This window comes from Myotis nattereri (assembly GCF_964212035.1).
Source record: "Myotis nattereri genome assembly, chromosome: 8".
In the NCBI taxonomy this organism is placed as follows: Eukaryota; Metazoa; Chordata; class Mammalia; order Chiroptera; family Vespertilionidae; genus Myotis; species Myotis nattereri.
This window is the reverse complement of record NC_138083.1, coordinates 15,993,279-16,015,166: the sequence shown is the minus strand read 5'-3', so window position 1 is coordinate 16,015,166 and position 21,888 is coordinate 15,993,279. Positions and strand designations below refer to the sequence as shown.

The 21,888-nt window shown below is 52.8% G+C and overlaps 1 protein-coding gene across 1 annotated transcript; it reads right to left on the bottom strand.

Annotated features, from left to right (window-relative positions):
- Positions 1–744: 744 nt before the first annotated feature.
- Positions 745–2,487, bottom strand: NKX2-2 (NK2 homeobox 2; the record flags this gene model as incomplete). The annotated part of the gene is made up of 2 exons (XM_081098011.1): positions 745–1,307; positions 2,229–2,487. The coding sequence occupies 2 exons, from the start codon at positions 2,485–2,487 to the stop codon at positions 745–747; spliced, it is 822 nt and encodes a 273-aa protein (XP_080954137.1).
- Positions 2,488–21,888: the final 19,401 nt, after the last annotated feature.

Genomic DNA, 21,888 nt, shown 5'->3' with positions numbered 1-21,888 from the left:
TCGCGCCTATACATGTTCCTTTTTTATATTTGAGAAATGTCTGCACTGAACAAAATAAAAAAAGAGGAGGAAACAGAGGTAACCAAACATAAGCAAACCAAAACAAACCACAAAGAAAGGAGGTGGGCCGCTAGGGAGAACAGGCCCGCCCCGAAGGTCATTTTGGCAACAATCACCACCGATATTTACAACGAAAAGCGAAATCTGCCACCAGCTGTCAGAACGTTCACATGGCCATAAATAGTTAGCATTTTCTTATAAAAGGGAGACAGAGATCCTCTATACGTTAACGTTCTCCACTTGCTTTAAAAGAGGACTGCTGACAAGATCGCTACTCACGCGAACATATTTAACAAAATTCACAAAAGCAGGGGGCAGGGGAGGGGGTGGGTCTTTTTCTCCTTCCGGAGTCGGGACGTTCACGCTGAGTCGGTTTGGGCCCCACCCCTCCCCTCCGCGGAGAGGCCAAGGAGCGGAGCTGCGCAAACTTTCTGTAAACACGGCTGAAGGAGTTCACCCTCTCAAAGGTTCAAAAGGAGCGCGGGGCCGGGCGGCTCTGGGCGGGTGGGTCTGCCACTCCAAGGAGGTGCAGGCAGCGTCCCGGCGCCTCCCCAACGGAGCCCGAGTTCACTCGACTCCATGATGATAATTATTATAATAACCAGGACCAAGTTCTCCTCGCCACGGCCGCTGCAGCCGGGGTGGAGCCTGGGCCCAGGGCCACGAGTCTCGGAGGGGCGGCGCTCACCAAGTCCACTGCTGGGCCTGGACCAGGGGGTGTGCTGTCGAGTACTGGGGGGTGCCGGCCGAGCTGTACTGGGCGTTGTACTGCATGTGCTGCAGCGACTGCGCGCTGTAAGCCGAAAAGGGGATGCCCGCCTGGAAGGTGGCGGCTGCCAGGTCCTGGGCTTTGAGCGCGTGGCACGGCTTGCCGTCCCTGACCAAAACCGGCACGGCCACGCGGCGCGGCGAGGGCAGGGGCGTCACCTCCATACCTTTCTCGGCCCGGGCGCGCTTCATCTTGTAGCGATGGTTCTGGAACCAGATCTTGACCTGCGTGGGCGTCAGGCGGATGAGGCTGGCCAGGTGCTCGCGCTCGGGCGCCGACAGGTACCGCTGCTGCCGGAAGCGCCGCTCCAGTTCGTAGGTCTGCGCTTTGGAGAAGAGGACGCGCCGCTTCCGCTTCTTGCCCGCGTCCCCCCCGCCGCCCGGGGTCTCCTTGTCATTGTCCGGTGACTCGTCGGCGGAAGGCTCCGGAGACTTGGAGCTGGAGTCCTGGGGCGCCGCGCTGGCCGCCAGCCCGTGCACTGAGGGAGAGAGAAGCGCGTCAGGCGCCGGGAGGCCGCGCGCCAGGGCAGCCGGACCCTGCGCGCCCGGAGCCTCCGTGCGCCATCGGTCCTCCGCGCCCTGCGGCCGAGCCCACTGCCTTCGCCTTGGCCCCCCGCACCCCCCCTTCCCCCCGCTCTGCTCCACGCCTGATGGAGCCCTTGGCATCCGCCAGGCGAAAGAGGGGAAGCATCAGGATTGGGGACTCAGGGCTTATGTTTCTGGGGGTTCGCACAGTGTGGGCGCATATTTGGGGGGAGTGGCGCGCGGGGAAGATCATCGCGGGTTAAGGGCTTCTGCCCCCTTAAGCAGCTTTCTTTCCGGAGAGACGTGGGCAGATTTTTAAAAGAAAAGCCGGGCATTGATCAGCTCTGGCATTTAAGGCAGATTTGGGGGGCTTTTCTTTTTTTGTTTTCGGACTTTTTTGACACCCTCCACTCCACACAAAGCGTCCTCTATGATCGGCCAAGGGCCAGGGTGAGCTATTTATACCCGGACCAACAGGCACCCCCCTCCCCACCCTCTACCGGTACCCAGTGCTTGGCCGGCTGGTTCCAGGGCTCCTGGCCAGCCTCTTCTGGCTGTCCTTAGGGGACTGGGGAGCTACAGTCCCGGTGGGCTTCCATAACCTTGGGAGCTATTCCCCTGCCCTGTTTCTCTTAATTTTTCTCTTTGAAAAAAAAAAAAAATCTGAGACCAAGTCCTTTTACGGGACTGGGAGCGCTTGATGAGAAGGAAACAGTCAGGGCATCCTAAACAAGCTTTACAAATCTTGGCAGGAGCGCAGGGTGGAGGATCCGGGCTCCAATAGCGCCTTTCTCTCTCTCCCCCCACTGATTCCCGCGCTGCGGCCCCAGGCATAGAGGCGGCCGCGACCCAGGCAGCCAAGTTTCGCTACTTACGGGAGTACTGGAGGCCCTCGGTGCTGGCCAGCCAGCGCGTGTACGGGTTGTCGCTGCTGTCGTAGAAGGGGTTCTTCAGGGGCAGGCTCTGCACCGAGTCCAGGGCGCCCTGCCCCAGAGGACCGGCCCTCTTGGCGGGCTCTGGCCCCTCGCTCTCCTCCTCCGGCTCCTCGGCCACCGAGCCCTCCTCATCGTTGGTGTCCGGCAGGTCCAGGATGTCCTTGACCGAAAACCCCGTCTTTGTGTTGGTCAGCGACATGGCTCGGGACCTCGGAACGTATGCCTCAAAGTTGTAGCTTCACTTGGCCAATTCTTGGCGCTCCCCAGTTGGGACGGGGAGGGGGTGGTGGGGGGGAGGGAATGGGAAAGGGGAGAGGGATGGGCTTTAATTATTGATATAATTATTTTTAAAAAAACAGAAGAAAAAAAAAACCTACGGGGAAGGGGAGGGGGGATAAAGCCCAGCGCTGGCAGCGCCTCTCTCTTCTCTGCAAAGACTCGGAAATGGATGCAGGGAGCTGGGCGGCCCGAGCGCGAGGCCTCGTTTGTAACTCCAGGAGGGGTGCCAAGGCGGCGTCAGCTCAGGCTTCGGCGGCCGCTCGGCGCGCGGTGGCGGCTGGTGGCGAGGAAAAAATGGGCCATTGCCCGAGCGATCAGTCCATATAAGGCTGGGCTCCACTCGCGAACCTGGGGAAAGGGGGGGGGGAGGGGAGAGAAAGAGGGAGGGAAATAGAGAGGGAGGGATGGGGAGCGAGGGAGGAAGCGAGAGAAGGGTTGGAAAAAAGGGGGGGGGGGAGACATTAAAACCCAAAGGTTGGACACGTGTGGGCGGGTCTTGGAAGTCAAGTGGATGAAGACAGTATTTGCAGATTTGAAATTGTGGGTTTTGGGGAGCTCCGCGCTCCCAGCCAGCGGCCCTCTACAGCAAGATGAGAGGTGTAACGTGTCAATTAATTGCAAAGACGGGGCGAGGCCTTTTTTTAAAACTCGGTATTTACATACAAAGGACCACCGCTGTCGCTCGCGAGTCCACACACTTGAAAGCGCCGTTTTAACAAATTGCATCTTTTAAAAAGCGGGGGGAGGAGGCGAGAAAACAAAACAAACCGAGAGGATGGGGGCAAAAATCCTCCTTAAAATTCTAGGGTTCCCATCTCCCCGCCCCCGCGCGCCGGCCCCCAGCAAGCCGGAAAATTGGCGATTTGTGGCGCCTTTGGAGAGGGGGAGGGGGCAACTGCTGAGCCGAGGAAATCGCTCCTTCCCATCGCCGGTGGCTCCCTCAACAAGATCCGGTTCAAATGGCAAGAGCCCAACTTCTGTAAGCCTCCTAGGTCAATATTTTGGTTGAGGCTTAAGGATGAGTACTAGAAATGACAAGGCAACTAATTGATTCCAGTTAACGGCGAAAGAGCCTGAAACCCAGAAGAGAGATCGGCTAGGGCCGGCCAAAGTCACCACCAGACGACAGCCCCCCGCCCCAGCCCCCCTTTATTTGCTAAAGACTTATTTATTTCCCTCACTCCGCCTCCCCCTCCACCTCTTTGCGCCAGAGGGTGGCTGCGCAGTTCACTTGCTGCTCGGGGGCGGCCCCAGGAGGGGCGGAGTGGGGGTGGGGAGCTCTAACTTAGGCGGGGTACCAACCCGGGCCCCGATGCCGCCTCCGAGGTTCCTCTGGCACGGGTCTCCGGGCGGAGGGTAGGGCAGACCGCCCCGCAACCTTCCTGCCCCTTGATGTGTCACTCTCTCTAGCCCCTCCCTCTGGAGACTCCCGCGGTGGTGGAGAGCGGGAAGGGGGTGGGGGTGGGGTGGGGTTGCTGTCTCCTGCCCGGGTGAGGACCCCCAAAAGCCGCGGGGGTGGAGGTCGCAGGACGGGCGGATGATGCTGCGTTTTCCTCTTCCAAGTGAATCCTTTCATTTTGTCCCCTTTTGGACGCCCAGGGACGCGTTCCGAGGACAAGACCCAGGCTCCCAGCTTGCGTTAGGTGTGGGTTATGTTCCCAACCTCTCGCCATCCAGGGAACAGAACTTTCCCGGGACAGCACCTCTCCCTGCACCGCACTTCCTGGCCCTCCCCTCAGGTTGTTTTTTGGGGGGGGGGGGTGGGGGTTGGGGGGGGAATGGAGAGGTTGCCACCTTTTCCCACCTCCGCCCCCTACTAAGCTCAGGGGTGGTGCTTGGCCTGGGGGCTGCAGGGGCTGGACGAGGCCGCCCGCTGGAACCCTGGTCTCGCCTCTCCATCCGCGCGGAGCCCAGGCCGCCGCAGCGCCGGCCCCACGGCGCGCGCGGGCGCCGCGTCCTCCTCGCGTGCAGCTGCGGCCGCCTCCGCGCCCCGGTCGCCCCCGGGTTGCCAGCGCCGGGCGAGGGCGTCTCTCCCGGAGCCGCTCGGCGGCTTTCTGCAGCCCTCGCTGCCTGGCCTCCAGTATGTGACGTGGGTGACAATGGCCCAGGTTAGAGGGAGCTCCTCGCCGGCGCGTCCTGGGTGGTCGGACCCGGGCAAACACAAATACAAACCGATTGCTAAGCTGCGGACAATGAGGGAAATGTAGACAAATGTCCCGCTCCCGTTGGAAGCCTTTGTCCGGGCTCGGTTTTTGCATTTATTTCAGTGGCGAAATAATACATGATTGACGCTCTCTTTCAATGTGTCCTAACTGTTTGGAATAAATCTAAGGTTGTTCCTAGTTGTCATGGCATTCAACCCTTTTCAATGGACTATCTCTTCATTCATTTCTGAATCCGTCCACAATATTAAGGAAACCCCTTCATGTCGACGCTCCCCATTTCTCTCTTTCTCTTCCTACTTTTTCTTTTCTCCGTTCTCCCCCTCCTTCATCCCCCCCCCCCCCCGCAAGAATTAGAACTGGTTTGAATCGTGTTCCTCGAACCCATTACTTCTCGTGTTTTTTTTTTCTTTCTCCTGTCTGCCTTTCTTAGTCTCCTTCCTCCTTGCCTTCCCCTCCCCCTTTCACGTGGGAGGAGGGAAGTTGGTCCTGCAGGAGTGAGTGGCGGGGGAGAGTTTGGAAAGGGGGGGACGCAGGGGTGGGTGGGCCTGCCCCAGCCATTGTTACTCAGCTGCTGAATAAATAACTGGCCAGAAAAAGTTCCCCAGTCCAAGCCCTGCAGGAAATTCTCCTGTGGTCCCTCCTCATCCTCCTCTGTACGGAGAAAGGGTGGGTTGTCTCTCAAGCATCAGGACAGGTTCTGGGGAAGGGCCAGGGCCAGGCCAATTCTTGGGTTGGGTGGAAAATGGCCTTTGGCGAGAAGTGTCCCTTTTCTGCATGACCCATGAGTCATCACTGGGGGGAGAGGAGCCCCCCCCCCCAACGCCTTCCAGGGGGCCTGCTCATTTCTTCACCTAGGAACCACCTCTTTCTCTTTAGTTTACAACTTCTCCCTCCCTTCCCCCAACATGGTGGGCCTTTCTCCTTGGATCTGACCAGCACGGCCACTCTTGATCAAGTCTCCTCCCTGAAGGGCTGGTACCTCAGAGCCCCTAAGAGACAACGTCGCACGGGGAATCCTGGCTCAGGGGACTTGATCCTGGGGGGGCAGGGGGTGGGGGGGGGAGTGCTGTCCCCAGCCCAGCTCACCCACGGCCCGGCTCCTCACACCGCCTACCCCTTGACCTCAACCTATCCGAGGCCTCCCACGCGGGGTCGCCCCGCCCCCTTCCAGGAGCACCTGCAGGGCCACCCTTCCTGGCCCACACAGGCCGTCGCCGGGGTCTCCACTCCCTGCTCTGCCCTTGCTCAGCCGGTGCCATAGCTTTGTTTCCTTCCCTGGCTCTGGGGCCACCGGGCGGGCCGGGAGCTGGAGGTAGCTGCGCCTTGCCTGCAGACGCCACGCTCTGCCTGAGCCCCTGCGCTCATTGTCTCTCTCCTGGGACCCGGCGAGTCCATGTTCCCGGGCTCTTCGTCGCCCCGGTGGTTCCCGCGCCCGCTTCCAAAAGCACTGACATTTGCAATGGAAATAGCACGGGGAGACCCCTGGGAGGCCCATAATTGAAGGGGAGAAACTCGGCTTGTTAGCGGAAGATCATAAAATGCAAGTCCCCCAGGAGTAGGCTGTGGACGCCTGTAGGCCTGTGCGGGACCAGCTGGCGGCTGAGGGCAGGCCGGGTGCCCAGAGCACGCTCTAGGGTCTCCCGGATTCCCGGTGGCCGGAAGAGTGGGGGCCAGACACAAACGCACCTTCCCACCCCAATTAACCAGGTGATGGCACCCTGGGGCTCCCCAGGAGGTCTCCTTCAGCACCATATCCCCACCTTTTAGAGCCGGGGCCTTCCAGTACTGCGACGGCCGGTCGCCCTGCGCCCGATCACAGTCCCTGCCACCCCACCCCGTCGTTTCTGAACATGGTGTCCTCTTGCTCTGCAGGAAGGAGATTTTGGTCATTGAGGGGCAGCCTGGGCACACCCCATGCCTAGGAGCCTGGCTGGCGGGCTACGGATATGCTCTAGTCTCCCAACTCGAATTCTTCAGTAATTTCTCCCCGGGTTCCCTCTGCAGGGAGGAGACGCTGTCCCGCGCTGCATCAGGGCTGGCATTCGGAGAGCTGCCAGCGCTCTGCCCTGAGCGTGTCTGCTGCACACTTGGGGACGAAGTTGAGACGGGCGCTGGAAGTTTGACCACAGAATGTTCTAGGCCGGAGGGAGACAGGCTTGGCTCTCTTTGATGCACGAACTCCACCTAGGACCCCTGCCAGGGCCCCCTGAGCGGCCCGAGGTCCTCTGGCCCTGGTCTTTGTCTTCAGCGATGGGGCCATGTTCCTTACACATCCCGAGCTCTATTCCTTCTTCCCACGTTCAGGACGGGGCGTTGCAGGCCCCGAGGGGAGGTGGAGGAGGGGAGGGAGAGAGTCTTTCTCCCTTGGGAGGCTTCTCAGGCCGCGAAGCTCTTCTCGGAGGCTCAGGGCTCCCAAGAGACCCAACCGCTGGCGGCTGCAGAGGGCGGCGGGGCCGAACAGTCGGCGGAGGCCCCGGGGTTGGGGTGGGGGGTGAATGTACACAGGCGAAGTGTTCCCACTCGAGGACAAGTGGCCCTCCAAGGCGGCCCAGTGTTTACCTGTTTACTTTCCCAGGTAGCTCAAACACGAGCGCCTTTTCGGAGCTCGGGGCCTGGGGGCGGCCCCGGTGTGCCCGGCCTCCCCCATCCTCACTTTCCCACACTGCGGCCTTACGCCCCCTGTTGGGGGAGGGAGAGGTCTAAGCAGCCGCAAACCAGGCACAGGAAGGTGGTCTTGGTAACTGCGGAGAGGCCTGGGCACACCCCATGCCTAGGACCTGGCTCGGCGGGCTGTGGATGAAGTTGCCAAACTGAGGTGGCACCCACCCCCTCGCCCTGCATCTGTCCTCTCCGGCTCTGAGCTTCAGGGCCAAATGGGAGGCTCTCTGCTCACATCCTTCCGCTTTCAGGCCGATGAAAGCTTGCTAGGTAGGTGAGTCCTCCAGTGGAGTTTAGGGCAGGAAAAGTCCTGGGGGGGGGGGCTCTAAAGAGGGGGTGGCCTTGAGGAGCCAAAAGCTTGGGCAGCCCTAGGCGGCACCCTTGCCCTCCCCACCCATGAAAGCACTTCCAATAATTAAAAATACAAGGTCCTTTCCCTGGTATTGGAAACACTAATTTCTTTGACTTCATGTCTTTTCTTCTTCTCCTTTTATTATTATTATTATTTTTGGAATGAAAAGAGGCTGAAAAGAAACTCCTTTCCCGGTACAGTGTGTGCCTGAGCTGCCAGCACCCCCCACCCCCATCCTATCTCCGATAACAGCCTTCAAGTGGATTAGTTTATTGTCTGGTTAGCGCCAAGGTGCGAGCGTTTGTCTTCATTCAGTCCCCAAACAAAGCGCGTTGCACCTTCCTGCTCCAGCGAGGATTAGCGGTGGACACAAAGGTTTTGTCGAAGGGGTAAGGTTTATTTTATCTCGGGCTGGGGACTCTGGAGCGTGGCACGCACTCGAACTCAATGGGGAAGGAAAACGAGTTGCCCAATCTGGCCCCTGAGCCTGGCGGGGGAAGAGGCTCACCTTAAGACACACACCTCTAAAAGGGCCCAGAAGGCATCTTCACCTTCAGGTGGGGGACAGAACACTGCCAGAGGGGTGTGGAGGAGTGTGACCCAGGGCACCCCAAGCAGGAACCTTTCCTAAGCAGAAAAGTGAACGTTGGGCTTGTCTCCAGTGGGTCCCAGTGCCTTCTGCCCCTGGGAGGAGAACTGAGGTCCCGGGAAGTCCCCACAGCCCGTTGGGCAGCAGAGTGGAGCCACTGGGTTGGGGAGACCGGAAGCCCTGCCAATGTGCAATTTTAACGAGGCCAGACCATGAGAGGGGCCGGGCAGGAAGGACCCGCAGCCACTGGACACACAAACTGACAGTGAGGGCTAGTGTGAAGGAGAAGACAATCTCTGCCCACTTGGGTTCAAGCCGAAGGCAAGGGTTTTCTTTCTCTGGCCCATATTGTGGTAACTCTTAAAACTGCCCCACAAGGGGAAGAACGAGTGGGTGCCTTCCAGAAGGACACTTCCTCCCAAGTCACCAAGAAGGTGGTGGGCAGGTGTTTCAGACCCAGAGGCAAAGCCCTGATTCTGGGCCTTGGGACAAGCCCCCAACCCGTCCTTGGGGACCCAGGGACCGTGAAGTCAGGGGAGAACGGATCTGAGCCTGGGGTTCCCCTGCAGTTAATTGTGGGTGCAGGACGTAGGCATCCAGCCGTCTCCTCCCTCTTTTTTTTTTTTTTTCCAAGTGAAATCCACATTTCCCCAATCATCGGCCTAACTAAAAAAGGCAGATATCTCCCGAGGACATAAATTGGAATAGAAATTAGGATTTCTCTTTTTATTCATCAGCCTCATTGCGTGGGCGTAAGACCCCGCGGACATATGTTAGGCCTTTGATAAATGCACTTTAATGAGATCTTTGAAAAAGCATCCAACAAAATAAAAGGCAAGAAAAGCCGTTTAACTTCCATGGATGTTAAATTGAACACGGAATGTGGCTTGGGGCGCGCTACAAAATGGAACCGGCCTCCCTCCAATATTTTGTTTTAAAACGCAGCTTTAAGCCCCGCCTTGGGCCAAATGAGACGGTCCCAGCCAATCCATTGTCAGCGGTTTATTGGGGAACCGAACGCCACGTTCCCCCCAGGGCAAAACCCTTCGCTTCATTCGCTCACGCTGCTCTGATGATTAAATATGTTACAATGAGATTACGCATCGGCAGCGTAGCCTTCAGCAACGTTCGTCCAGCCAAGCCCTGCCTCCCCCAAAAGGGCGATTTCAATGCAGGAGATCTGGGTTTCTCAAGGAAACATGGCGCTGAAAGCACGTTCTTATCTGAATTTACTTCTTAACACGTGACAAACGCGTTACCTCAGGACTTGGAAACACCAGCGGCCTCTCCTAACGGGTTAAAATTCAGCCCTTAGAGCTGGCCCAGGCGGGCTGTGCGAAGGCAGTCCTGGCCGGCACAGGGCAACCCCGCGCTCCGCTTGTGACGGGAAGGCTTGGGCCTGGAAGTGCGGGGAATCGACCCGCGAGGGTCCTGGGCCGGAGAAGAGGGGGTTCCTGGGGGATCTCCCTCTCATTTCTCCAATCTGAGCACCAGAGGTTTACAACCCTCCTGCAGACGCAACGCCCCCCTTCCCCCCCCAAGCACCTCCGAAGTGGCTCCGTGCATTGTGCGTGTGGTGGTGGTGGTGGTGGTGGTGGGGCTGGGGCGGGGCGGGGCGGGAGGGGGGGGGTAGGCTGGTGGGAAGAGGTAGGGGGGTTGAAAAAGAGGGGTCGCCCCTCGGAGACCAGGACCTCAGCTGACCCCGCTGAGGCTCATTCCTGATCCTCTGGCGATCTCTACTGACGCAAACGAGAACTGTCCAGCTCCTAGCGCGGTCCGGCGACACTCGCCCCCGCCAAGTCCAAGCGGGAGCTGCCTCCCCAGCGAGCCTGACCGCTGCTCCGGCGCGGCCCCGGTCCTCCGCATCCTCCTCTCCGCACAGCGCCCCCAAGTCGTGGCCCTTTCTCCACCGGGCGCCATCTCCAAATTACCTTCGGGACCCCTGGCTCTGCCCGAACCCCTAGTCGGGACCCCCGCGACGCACAGGGGAGACTTACCGGGCACAGGCGGGTGCAGAGGCGGCCCCTTCCTGCCGGCGGCGCGGGCAGCCGAGGAGCATCCGGCACCCGCAGTGGGGAGACTGCTGGCCTGGCTCGCCGCGCGCCCGCTCCGCCTCCCGCTCCCGGGCGCCGGCGACAGCCCCGCTGCATTTCCCGGCGCGTCTTTATCTAGCCCTCCACCTCCCGGACCCTTCCCGGGCGCCCCTCCCTCGCCGCGCGCTCTCCAGGCGGGGCTTGGAGGACCGCGGCGCTCCGGGCGCCTCCAACCAGCCCGCCCCCGCCCCCCGCCCTGCCTCCCGCCCCTCTCGGCCGCGGCGTCTGCCCCCTACCCGGGCCGCCCGGCTCCTGCGGCGGTGCCGGCCAGTGCGCGGCGGGGCGCCGGGCTTCGACGGGAGCTAAAACTTTTCTGGTCCGCGGGCGCGACGTGCGGGGCCGCTCCTTCCCAGGTGACCCTGGCCGGGCCCGCGAAGTCAGCGGAGGACTTCAGACGCCCAGCTGGCCCACCTGCTGCTTCCTGGCTCCCAGGCCTGGGGAGGGGTCCGAGTGGGAGCCGCAGAAGCGAGGGGATCCCGAACCCTGGCGCTGCTTAGCGGGGACGGCGGCGCCCGCGCCTCCTCTCCCCTGGTCCGCCGCAGGGGCCGTGCCAGGAGCGCAGGGGCCGTGCCAGGCGCGCGTCCGGGTGCCGGCGGCGGCGGAGGGCCGCGCGGGGATTGGGCAGGACGAGCCTCTGGTCCGTGTCTGACAGCGAGCGGGACGCCGAGCTGCATCGCGGCTCCCAGCTCGCCGCCGTCACCGCATCCCCAGCCGCCTGGCCGCGCGCGGGAGCAGGAGACTCACCTGGAGCGCGGCTGCGCCGCGGGAGCCGGGCTGGGCGAGCGCGCAGGTCCCCGGCGGCTGCGGGGTCGCGGGAGCTGGGGCAGCGGCGCGGCTTGGCGGGCGGGCGCCCCCCTCCCGGCCCGGCTCCCGGACTGGCGGCCCCACCCTCGCGGCCCGGGCCCGGCAGCCGCGCAGCCCCGGCGAAGGGGGCCGCTCCCCCGCGCCGCACGCTCTCTGTTTGTTTTTCTTGCCCGACTGACGTGAGTCAAAATATTGGCCATATGTTCAGTGGTAATAAATTGGGTATGAGCGCAAACACACTTGGGCTTCGATGGCTCTTTCAGCTGCCACATGGCCGGGTTGGGGGAGGGGGGCTGCCACCTTGCGTGGGCCCCGACCCCCAAATAGGCGGCTAGGTTCTCTCTCCTTAGCGCCCCGTCTGGGCTGGAGATCTGGGACCCAGGGCTCTCCTCTCCCTCGCCCCTCCTCTGTCCCTAGCCCTGCCCTTGGACCTCGCAGCTTGTGGAGAGCCCAGGCTGCTGGCTTAACAAGGTCGCCATCTATAAATTGCTCGGTCGCTAAGACGCCATAAAACCAGAGGGCCAGATGTGGCACGTTATTTATGTGTGAAACCGAGTTTACACTAGATACGCCGGCCCAAGGGCGATAGCACGGCTTCGCGGGAGGTCACAGCTCTCGCCCCGGGCTCCAGGCTCCTCGTCCTGCACATCGAGCTCCAGATTGAGGGGTGTTGGCTTTTCTGGGAAAGGGAGTCAGCTCTGGGCAGCCCAGGAAGAACGTGATTTCAGGGCACTTGTGCCAAGGTGCCACCTGTCCAGCGTTAGAGGCCGCCTCTGTGATTTATTTCTGTAGCTTTTTCTGTTTCCTTTTCACGGGGCAGGGAGGCCGTTTTATTTTCCAGGCGGTTGTTAACCTGCCATGAGACTTGGGCCTGAACAGTAAAGGTGGTATGTGAAAGCGGAAGATGTTCCAGCCTGCACATGGGTGGGATTGGGGGGTGGGGGCCTCCTGACCCTGGAGGGGGTTATGGGGGGGGGGGAGATGGCAGTGCTGAGGGGAGAGAGCTGAGACTATTTCTACCTCAAGCCTGACTGTGGACTTCAGGGTCACATGCGAGGCATCTTGTTTAAATCCAGTGGCAGCCAGGCACGCAGTCAGTCCTGGCACTGGACATGAAATCCTGGCTGCCCCGTGTGTTTCAGGAAAGGGAGGTACATAGTGTGTAGTAATAGAAAGCAATTGCTTCATGTTTCTTCTCCAGGAGGAAGGCGGCCTCTGGGCCCCCGTCCCCAAACTGGTCACCTCACACGCTGCTCACATGCATTCATTACGAATCATCGTCTCTCCGGTGCCATTATTTTACTGTTTCTTGAAGTGAACCAAATTCTCTCTGTGGTTAATAAGTACTGAGCCAGGCCCCCCACCTTCCTTTTCATCTTCAAAACACCTGGGGTTCCCTGAACGACACCGTCATCTGGCCACAGAAAATAAGAGAGGAAAAGTGTTGCCCTACTGCAGGGAAAAACATAAGCATTTGACTTCACTATTACAAGTTACCCTGGGCTTGTGTTCACTGGATGACGGTCCTTAGGTGGCAGCTAAGGGTGGGAAAATGATGCTGTTGAAAGGGGGTGGGAAAGAAAGGGAGAGTGGATATAGGTGGAGGTGGCAAGGAGGGACCCATCCAACAGGTGCAAAAAAGAGCTACGAAACAAACCTCTTAACCTTGAGTGCCAGGCACAAACAGTGCCTCTCTAGGTCTGCTCTCCTGGGCCTGAGTGGAAGCTCCCAGAAGCCTTTAGTTATTGCAGAGAAATCTGGGGCAAGCCTGAAGGAGTTATCTCGGAAAATCACCACTGCATTTCACTCTTCTTTTCCCCTTGGATTTTGAGTTTTCGGGGTTAAAAAAAAATCTAGAGTGTATTTTTGGGCTTACATCATCTCCAAGTGTAAATTTTGGGGTCACCAAGCTACTTTGGGTAAAAATGTTGCTTCATGACCAAAATTGGACAAGAGGATTGGGAGGTTGACCTTCACATATGTAGCCCTCATGGGAATGGGTGAATTTGCCTAACAAGTCCCCTCTAGAGAGGCTCACGTATCTTTCCTGCCAACATCACCAATACCTGCTATGCAGTGAACAGAGAGGAAAACAACCAGCACAGTGCGTCCACGTGGGGTCGTCTCAGAGTGGAAAGCTGAGAGAAGCTGTTGAAAGGGGGTGGGAAAGACAGGAATTGTGATTTATCAAGTTAGTCTCTATGGAAACCCTAGTTAAAAATAATGAATGTACCTGGGCATCCATTAAGCAACTGATAATAAAAACCCATTACAAAGGAGATGCCGCTGGGAGCAAGATTTCAATGAAATACAATACAATGCTTAGATACAACTCACGTATCCTCTCTTTGGGCTTATCTAGCAATCCAGTACTAAACTTGATACACGCAAGCATCCTCAGATCTAAACAGATTTCATGCAGTGTCTTCTCCCTTCCACAGACATGTATATTATCATGGCCTCAGAGACATTCCTGTTCAACCCATGGACTCAAAATTTCATGGACTTTTCACCCTAGAGAAACCTTCCTCCATGAAGGTCCCCAGGGGACTTGCTGTGGGGTGCTTGTTGCCCTCTGTGAGTGAGCAGTTCTCAGTACTTAGTAAAAGCCAACCAAAACAAACAAAACTTTAGACTGCTTTGAACCAAGGTAGGATATAATTGCATTGTTTTGAGAGGACTTACACAGTGGTTCTCGCAGAGAGGGTTCCTCCCTCCTGACAGCTGTTTGGACCTCTATGCAGTCCAGTCAATCAAGGAAGATCGGTACCTCGCTCACACTTTACCTTGACATCATGCACGGTGGCTAGAGTGGCTCCATATGGAGGTAAGATCTGAGATGGACGCCGAGCAAGGTCAGTGCCCACCACCCCGCCAATGGGGGGCTGTAAGAAAGCTCTGTGCACCTGCAAATACCATCAGAATGCAAAGTGGAGTGAGGGGGGGACGCTGCAGATGGGCAATGCCCCTTCTTCCAGTGCCCTCAACCAGGGAAAGGGTCAGCTGAGCTCATCTGACACATTTGACAGCAGACCTGCTTTTCCTCCAGTGCATCTGTCAGCAGAGCCAGAAGGCAAACAGCAAGGTCTTATGAGGCTCTTGGGCCCCCAGAGGCTGAGAATCATAATAGCTCCCTCTTATCTCCTGCAGAGAATCTGGGTGAGCAAACAGCAGGACACAGATCATTTGGTTAAAGCGTTGGCAGCAGCCAAGGAATTTGGCATTATGTGTCAAATTTTCAAGAAGTAAAAATCAAATACATCTGGAGATAGGAACTAGATCAGTGGTTGCCTAGGGTTGGGAGCATGGAAAGGCTGGGAGTGAGGGCTAAAGAGTGGGAGATTTCTTTTTGGGGTAACGAGAATGTTCTAAAAATGATTGTGTTGATGGTTGCATGACTCTATGAACATATTAAAAGCCATTGAATTGCACATATTAAATTGAGTGAATTGTATGGTTTGTGAATTATATCTCAATAAAGCTGTTTTGAAAAAAATCAAAGGTGTCTGTTTTTTCTTCTGGGTTAGAAGATACTGAGCTAGAAGCTAGGAGGGGGTGAAAGACAAGTGATCCTAAAGTTGTTTATTCCTTTCCTCATTTTTTTGCTCTATTTTTAAACACACAGAAAAGTTGAAAGAATAGTAGAGTGAGCATTTTTATATCCTCTACTTGGATTTAATTGTTGTTAACATTTGTCACATATGCTTTATCACTGTGTATAAATGCATGTTCTTTTTGTTAAAGCATTTGGCATTAAGGTTATAGACATCATGATGCTTCCCCACTGAATATTTCAGCATGTGTCTCCTTTCAGAAATGCTCCAACGTAATTACATCATCACCACACTTTAATTCCACAATTCATATGATATTCATTCCTTACTCAAATTTCTCAAATTTTACCCCCAAAATAGATTTTTATAGCCAGTTTATTTTTTTTCCAGACCCAGAACCTACTCAAGGTTTACCCATTGCATTACTGCATTTCATAATTATTATTCTGTAGTTTTTACGTCCATATTCTCTTAATTTATAACCATGGCCTTCCTTCCTTCCTTCCTTCCTGCCTTCCTTACTTCCTTTCTTTCTTCCTTCCTTTTGTCATTCTTTCCTTTTCTCCTTTCTGGCATTGACTTTTTTTAAAAAATTATTTTATTGTTTAAAGTATTACAAATAGTAGTACATATGTCTCCTTTTTTACCCCATTGACCTTCCCCGGGCCTCCCCTACCCCCCTTACCCTGCCCCCCCTCCGCACAGCCTCCCCCCCCCCCCCCGGCCGCCAGTGTATTGTGTCCATTGGTTATGCGTATATGCAAGCATACAAGTCCTTCAGTTGATCTCTTACCACTCTTACCACCGTACCCACCCCCGGCATTGACTCTTGAAAACCCAGACCATTTGTAGAATACTCCCCTGCTTCTGGATTTTCCAGACTGTTTTCTCCTGGTGTCCTTGCCCTTGCTCCTCTACCCCTTGCACAGTCACAAACTGGATGTTAGATCTAGAGTCTGCATTAGGCCTATACTACACATTTATGATAGGAATGCCACATATGTATATGTCACACTGCATCTAATCAGGAAGCAAATCATGGTCCCCTATTAGTGAAGCTAAGTTTGATACTTGGTTAAGGTGGTAACAGCTAGATTGTCCCATGTGAATTAGTATGTGATCAGTATAAGCAATCTGACGGGTAAGCGATGCTTTGGCGTCATTTCAATATCATTCATCACTGTGTACCTATCTGCCATACCCCCCAATTCATTTTCATCCAGTGGTTTTAGCACCCATGAATTGTTCCATCCACATAACTTGCTGGTACTTCTCTATAAAGAAAACCTTCCTTTCCCTGAGCCCCCATCATGGGATCACAGAATTAAAAATTTTAAAATGTTACAATCATTAACAGCATTCTTTTGATGCTTAAATTATCCTAATTGTTCAGTGCACAGCAATGCACTAGAAAGTGCTTAGGGAAAAGTCAGACATAGAAAATGAGGAAAAACTTGGAGGAGCCCATGAACTTACAGAATAAGCAATTATTAGTGATTCTCAGCAACTCAAGTTATCACAGAAGACTTCTGTGGATATTTCCAACCAACAATGAATGGCTCATCACCAACCACAAAAAAGCTCTTATTCCACATTTCCAAGGTGCTCAAATGTGTTACAGATGAAAAACAATCAAAATCCAGAATGCTTACCAAGTATTATACCATTACAGCAAGGCCCATGCGACGACAGTGGCTGGCAAACCTGCAGGCTGAAGAGCCAGGGAAGAGCTGATGTTGCAGTTCAAGTCTGAAGACCATCAGAGGGAGAATTCCTTCTCGCTCAGAGGAGGGATACCCATCTTTTGTTCTATTCAGGCCTTCAACTCATGGTGAAGCCCACCCAAATTATGGACGGTAATCTGCATTACTCAAATCCCACTAGTTTAATTGTTCATTTCATCCAAAAACACCCTCACAGGAACACTCGGTGTAATGTTTGAGCACATAGCTGGGCACTGTGGCCCAGCCAACCTGACACATAAAATTAATCATCGTACCTCCTGATTAGCTGATGTTAGAAATTTTGCTCCAGGATCCCGGAGTGTTTCTGGAAAGTCTTGAGCTAAGTGTCTGCGCAGCTACAGCCACCAAGGCCACCCGATGCCATGTCCTGTGCTCCACATTTTGCCCTTCCTGTTTCCTAGCATTGCCTGGACGCTCATGGTAACATTCCTGATAAATATTCTTCATTATAATCCAGACTTAAAAATGTTTTTATTGATTTTTTCTTTCTTTCTTTTTTTTTTTTATGAGTGAAAGGGCGAGGGAGAGGGAAACATTGATGACAGAGAAACATCAATTGGCTGCCTCTTGCATGCCACCTATTGGGTATCGAGCCCACAATCCAGGCATGTGCCTGACTGGGAATCAGACCAGTGATCTGTTGGTTCACAGGACCACACTCAACCAACTGAGCCATACCCATCGGCTATAATTCAGACTTTTGAATCAGACACTAGATGCACTTCCTATAAGATGATACATTTGAACAAATAATGCCTTTTGCAGTCCATAAAAATACCAAGTTATTTGTAGGTGGGAGGAAGGTCAAGGAATTTGTTTTGGGTTTGAAGGGCAAAATTAGCCCTGTGGAGGCTGAAGGCACAGATCCCTAAATCTTTTTTTTAAATTTTTTATGAATCCTTAAGTCTTTTTTTTTTTTAAAAAATATATTTCATTGATTTTTTACAGAGAGGAAGGGAGAGGGACAGAGAGCTAGAAACATCGATGAGAGAGAAACATCGATCAGCCGACTCCTGAACATCTCCTACCGGGGATGTGCCCGCAACCCAGGTACATGCCCTTGACCGGAATCGAACCTGGGACCCTTCAGTCCACAGGCCGACGCTCCATCCACTGAACCAAACCGGTTTTGGCTAATCCTTCAGTCTTTTATTTTTTAAATTTTTAATCCTCACTGAGGATATGTTTTATTGAATTTTTCTTTTCTTTCTTTTTCTTTTTTTTTTTTTTTTTGAGAGAGAGGGGAAATTTGATGTAAGAGAGAAACATCGATCAGTTGCCTTCCATATGCGACTCCACGGAGGGATTGAACCTGAAACCTAGGTATGTGCTCTGACCAAGAGTTGAAGCCACAACCTTTTGGTGTACAGGATGACACTCCAACCAACTGGATCCCTAAATCTTTAATCATCTTAGTCTTGTGTTGTACTTTGAAACAATGTTGGTCTCTGTCTTGATTCTATGAATGAATTAAGAGGCCTGTCAACATTTTAAGTTTAAAAATGACTTTTAGAGAGAGGAAGAGAGAGAGAGAAACATCAGTGTGAGATAGAAACATCAATTGGTTGCCTCCAGCACCTGCCCCCACCAGGGATTGAACCGGCAACCTGGGTATATGACCTGACTGGGTATATAACCTGCCACCTTTTGGTGAAGGGGACAACCTTTGGTGAAGGGGACAAAGCTCTGACCAACTGACATATGACAGCCTTCTTTCCAAATAGGGATATTGGATTCCAAGAACAATGCAAATTTAGGGTAAGCCATGCTTAATATTTGGCTAATTTTTGCAAGAGAATGATGAGCACTGTAAAATGGACATCAACTACAATTTTGGGCCATGTTGAGTAGTTACCATTGAATTCCTAGCCAGTGTAGGGGATTCAATCCTGGCAATATGGAGTTTACTATACACTTACTGTGTCCCTGTCACTGTGCTAAGGCTCGTTAGGTATGTCATTTCACTTGGGCTTTACAACTTCCTGTGAGTTAAGGAACACCCATTGTTATTTTTATTTGAAAGATATGGAAACACACCGATTCTGGAGTCAGAGTGCATGGGCCTAAAGCTCTTCTCTTTCTTATGACTTCAGCAAATTACGTAACCTCTTTGAGCCTCATTTCCCTTCTGTAGGTGGGAGGAAGCTCAGACTAGACCCTGTTCTGAGTGTTGTGAGGATAAGATGAGATGATGTATGTAAAGTGCAGACTGCGCTGCTGCCTGGTGCATAGTGGATACTCCGTAACTTCTTGCTTTACTTACTATCATTATTACTTCTGGTTACAGAAGAGCTGCATTCCAATCTAGAGCTACCTGACCCCAGAGGCCACGTTCGTGACCATCACATAGTGTGTCACAGGACTGGCCACTGCGTGGCAGCTGGAGATGTTCCAGAAAGTTTATTTTCCTCAAAGTGAACGTTCTTGTATTTTTTCTCCTCCATTCCCTTTTCTTTTAAACCGCCCCCGCTCGTAATGTTTGATTCATGGCCCATTCTATTGGTGGCAATGAGGGACACCAGTTCCTCGGCTGCTGGCATTCAGGACTAAATAAACAATGGACTCACGGGTGGTTTTATTACTTTCCAGTAAAAGGATGCCGCAGACGACTCTGGAAGACTGAGACGGAAAAATCATGTCACTTTCAAGCAACACCGGTTTAAATAAGTGTTTTAAATGTAAGCTAGGTGTGATTCTTTGGTTTCTGGTTGGAGGGTTTGTCTCCACGGTGTATTTTTCTCGTGCACAGGGACCACTGGGCAGGAGTAGGACTTGGTTGAATCAAACCCTGTGGGCCGGTGGGTCTTATCGCCCTGGGTTCTCTGTAGGTTAACTCCCTAGCTCCGCTGCTGCATGAGTCATGGTTCGTGCTCCCAGTTACTCCTTTGTCCTGTATTCCTCTTGAGGGTGATGAGGTCCCCACTAAGGAAGTGAGTGCTTTAGAACCACTTGGAGAAGAAACAACTGGCTTTGGTTTTCCTAGAAGGCATCTGACCTCCCTGCCATATTGGAAGTAAAACACTTTAGAACAAGTCCCAGAGAGTGAGTGAAATGGCTTTTCCTCTAATTAGTATGGATACTTGGTCACTGGCTCCCTGACGTGTTAGCATGTTAGGAATAGGACAATGATGGCAGAATACTAGGTTATACTTTTCCCATCCTCAGCAGCTTTCCATAGGTGATGCAGCAATCCATTGGCTGTATTACATGCTTGCTTTTGAGTCCTCTAGTGTTTTCTATGGAGAAGTTAATATTTATCTGATCCTGGTGAGTTTAGTTCTTTGGGTGATCTTTTTGGGAAAAAGGTATCATGGCTGACATCACAGTAAAATAAGTGATAAGGCCTGGGCAATTATAGCGGTGGAGAGAGAATAAATTGCATTCAAATCACAAAATTGCCATCTGATGATGGTTGTCAGATTTTAACATGTGCTGATATTGCTGTTGGGAAAAAATAACTCGTCATAAATCTCAATGATTCTTTGACAGTTTTCAATTTCAATGGGAAGCATCATGAAAGTGAATTTGATAAAGGACGTGGCAAAGGGGAAAAAGTTTCATTTTTTGTCTTGTCAATTTAAAGATCATCTGAGAATTTATAAATCTTGTTGGGTTTACATTTAAAATTGTTTGCATATGAACTTTTTATATGCTGAGGATTTCATTTCAGAGGAAATGACATGATTATTTTTCCTTTCACAGAGGGAATTGAGTGACTTTCTTTTATTCATTTATTTTACAAATTTTAAATATATTTTTATTGATTTCAGAGAGGAAGGGAGAGGGAGAGAGAGATAGAAACATCCCTGATGAGAATCATTGATCAGCTGCCTCCTGCACGCCCCCTACTGGGGATTGAGCCCGAAACCCAACATGTGGCCTGACCAGGAATTGAACCATGACCTCCTGGCTTATAGGTTGACCCTCAACTACTAAACCACATTTGCTAGGCCATGGGGATAGAATGGCTTCCATTTCTTCTAAAATTATTCAATCAACCAGTCAATCAGTTAACAAGCTAGTTTTTACACAGACTATTTGTTAACTTGATGTATTAGTTTGCAAGGGTTACAGTAACAAATACCACACACCGGGTAGCTTCAACAATAGAAATTTATTCTTTTATAGTTCTGGAGACTTGAAGTCCAAAATCAAGGTGTCAGCAGCATTGGTTCCATCAGAGGGTGGGTAGAGAAGGATCTGTTCAGGCCTCTCTCCTCTCCTTGGCTGTAGATGGCCATCTCCTCCCTGTGTTTCTTCACATTGTGTTCTCTGCATGGCTGTCTCTGTCACACACCACACTGAGAGCAGCCCCATTACAGAGAAGTCACAGAACCCTGCTGCCAAATTTCCTCCTTTCATAAGGACACCAGTCCTATTGGATTAGGGCCCATCCCAATGACCTCATTTAACTGGGTTACCTTTCTAATACAGTCACATTCTCTGGTTAGGATTTTAGCATATCTTTTTCAAGAGGACACCATTCAACCTGCAACACGTGGGATGGGTTTAGGGTGGGAGTGATGAAGACCATGTCATGGAAGTCCCAAAGCCCCAAGCCATGCCATGTGATGACAAAGTTATTTAATTCTAGCACCTGCCTCTGAGTATAAAGGCCTTGGGTTGGGTGTGCAATTGATAATGGGCATTTGGCATTCAAATTGTATGACTTTTTTTTTCAAGATGTATGACTTTTAAACGAGTGAAAATAATAATTTAGAATAATAACCCCATTAGGAAAATGGGCACATATGTCTTAAATAGATTAGGAAAAAATAAGCAAGTTACCTAGAGTTGTTCTTCCTGCTGATGAAGCAGCTATAAATTTTATATATTTGAACTCTGCTATCTCTCTGTCACATCTTTTTCTCATTCTTTTTAAAAAAGATATTGAAGTATCGCCCTAGCTGGTTTGGCTCAGTGGACTGAAGGGTCCCGGGTTCAATTCTGGTCAAGGGCACATGCCTGGGTTGTGGCTTGATCTCCAAGAGGGGGGACACAGGAGGCAGCCGATAAATGATTCTTTCTCATCATTAATGTTTCTATCTCCCTCTCCCTTCCTCTCTCTAAAAATCAATAAAAATATATAAAAAATAAAACATATTTTAAAAATATTGAAGTATCTAACTGTGTGACTCTGTTAGACACCTAATTCGCACTGAATTAATGGGAGATTTTAGGCCTTTCTGATAATGGCCAGTGAATATTTAGATGTAATTACAGTGCCTTAATGTTTATATGACTTATGACTTTTAGGTGCTCTCAGCATATTGAGCATGGCCCCATTACAGAGGATTACAGAATTCTGTTACCATCACCTGGACCTGAGTTGCAAGTATCTTTACTTCCATCTTGGAGGAG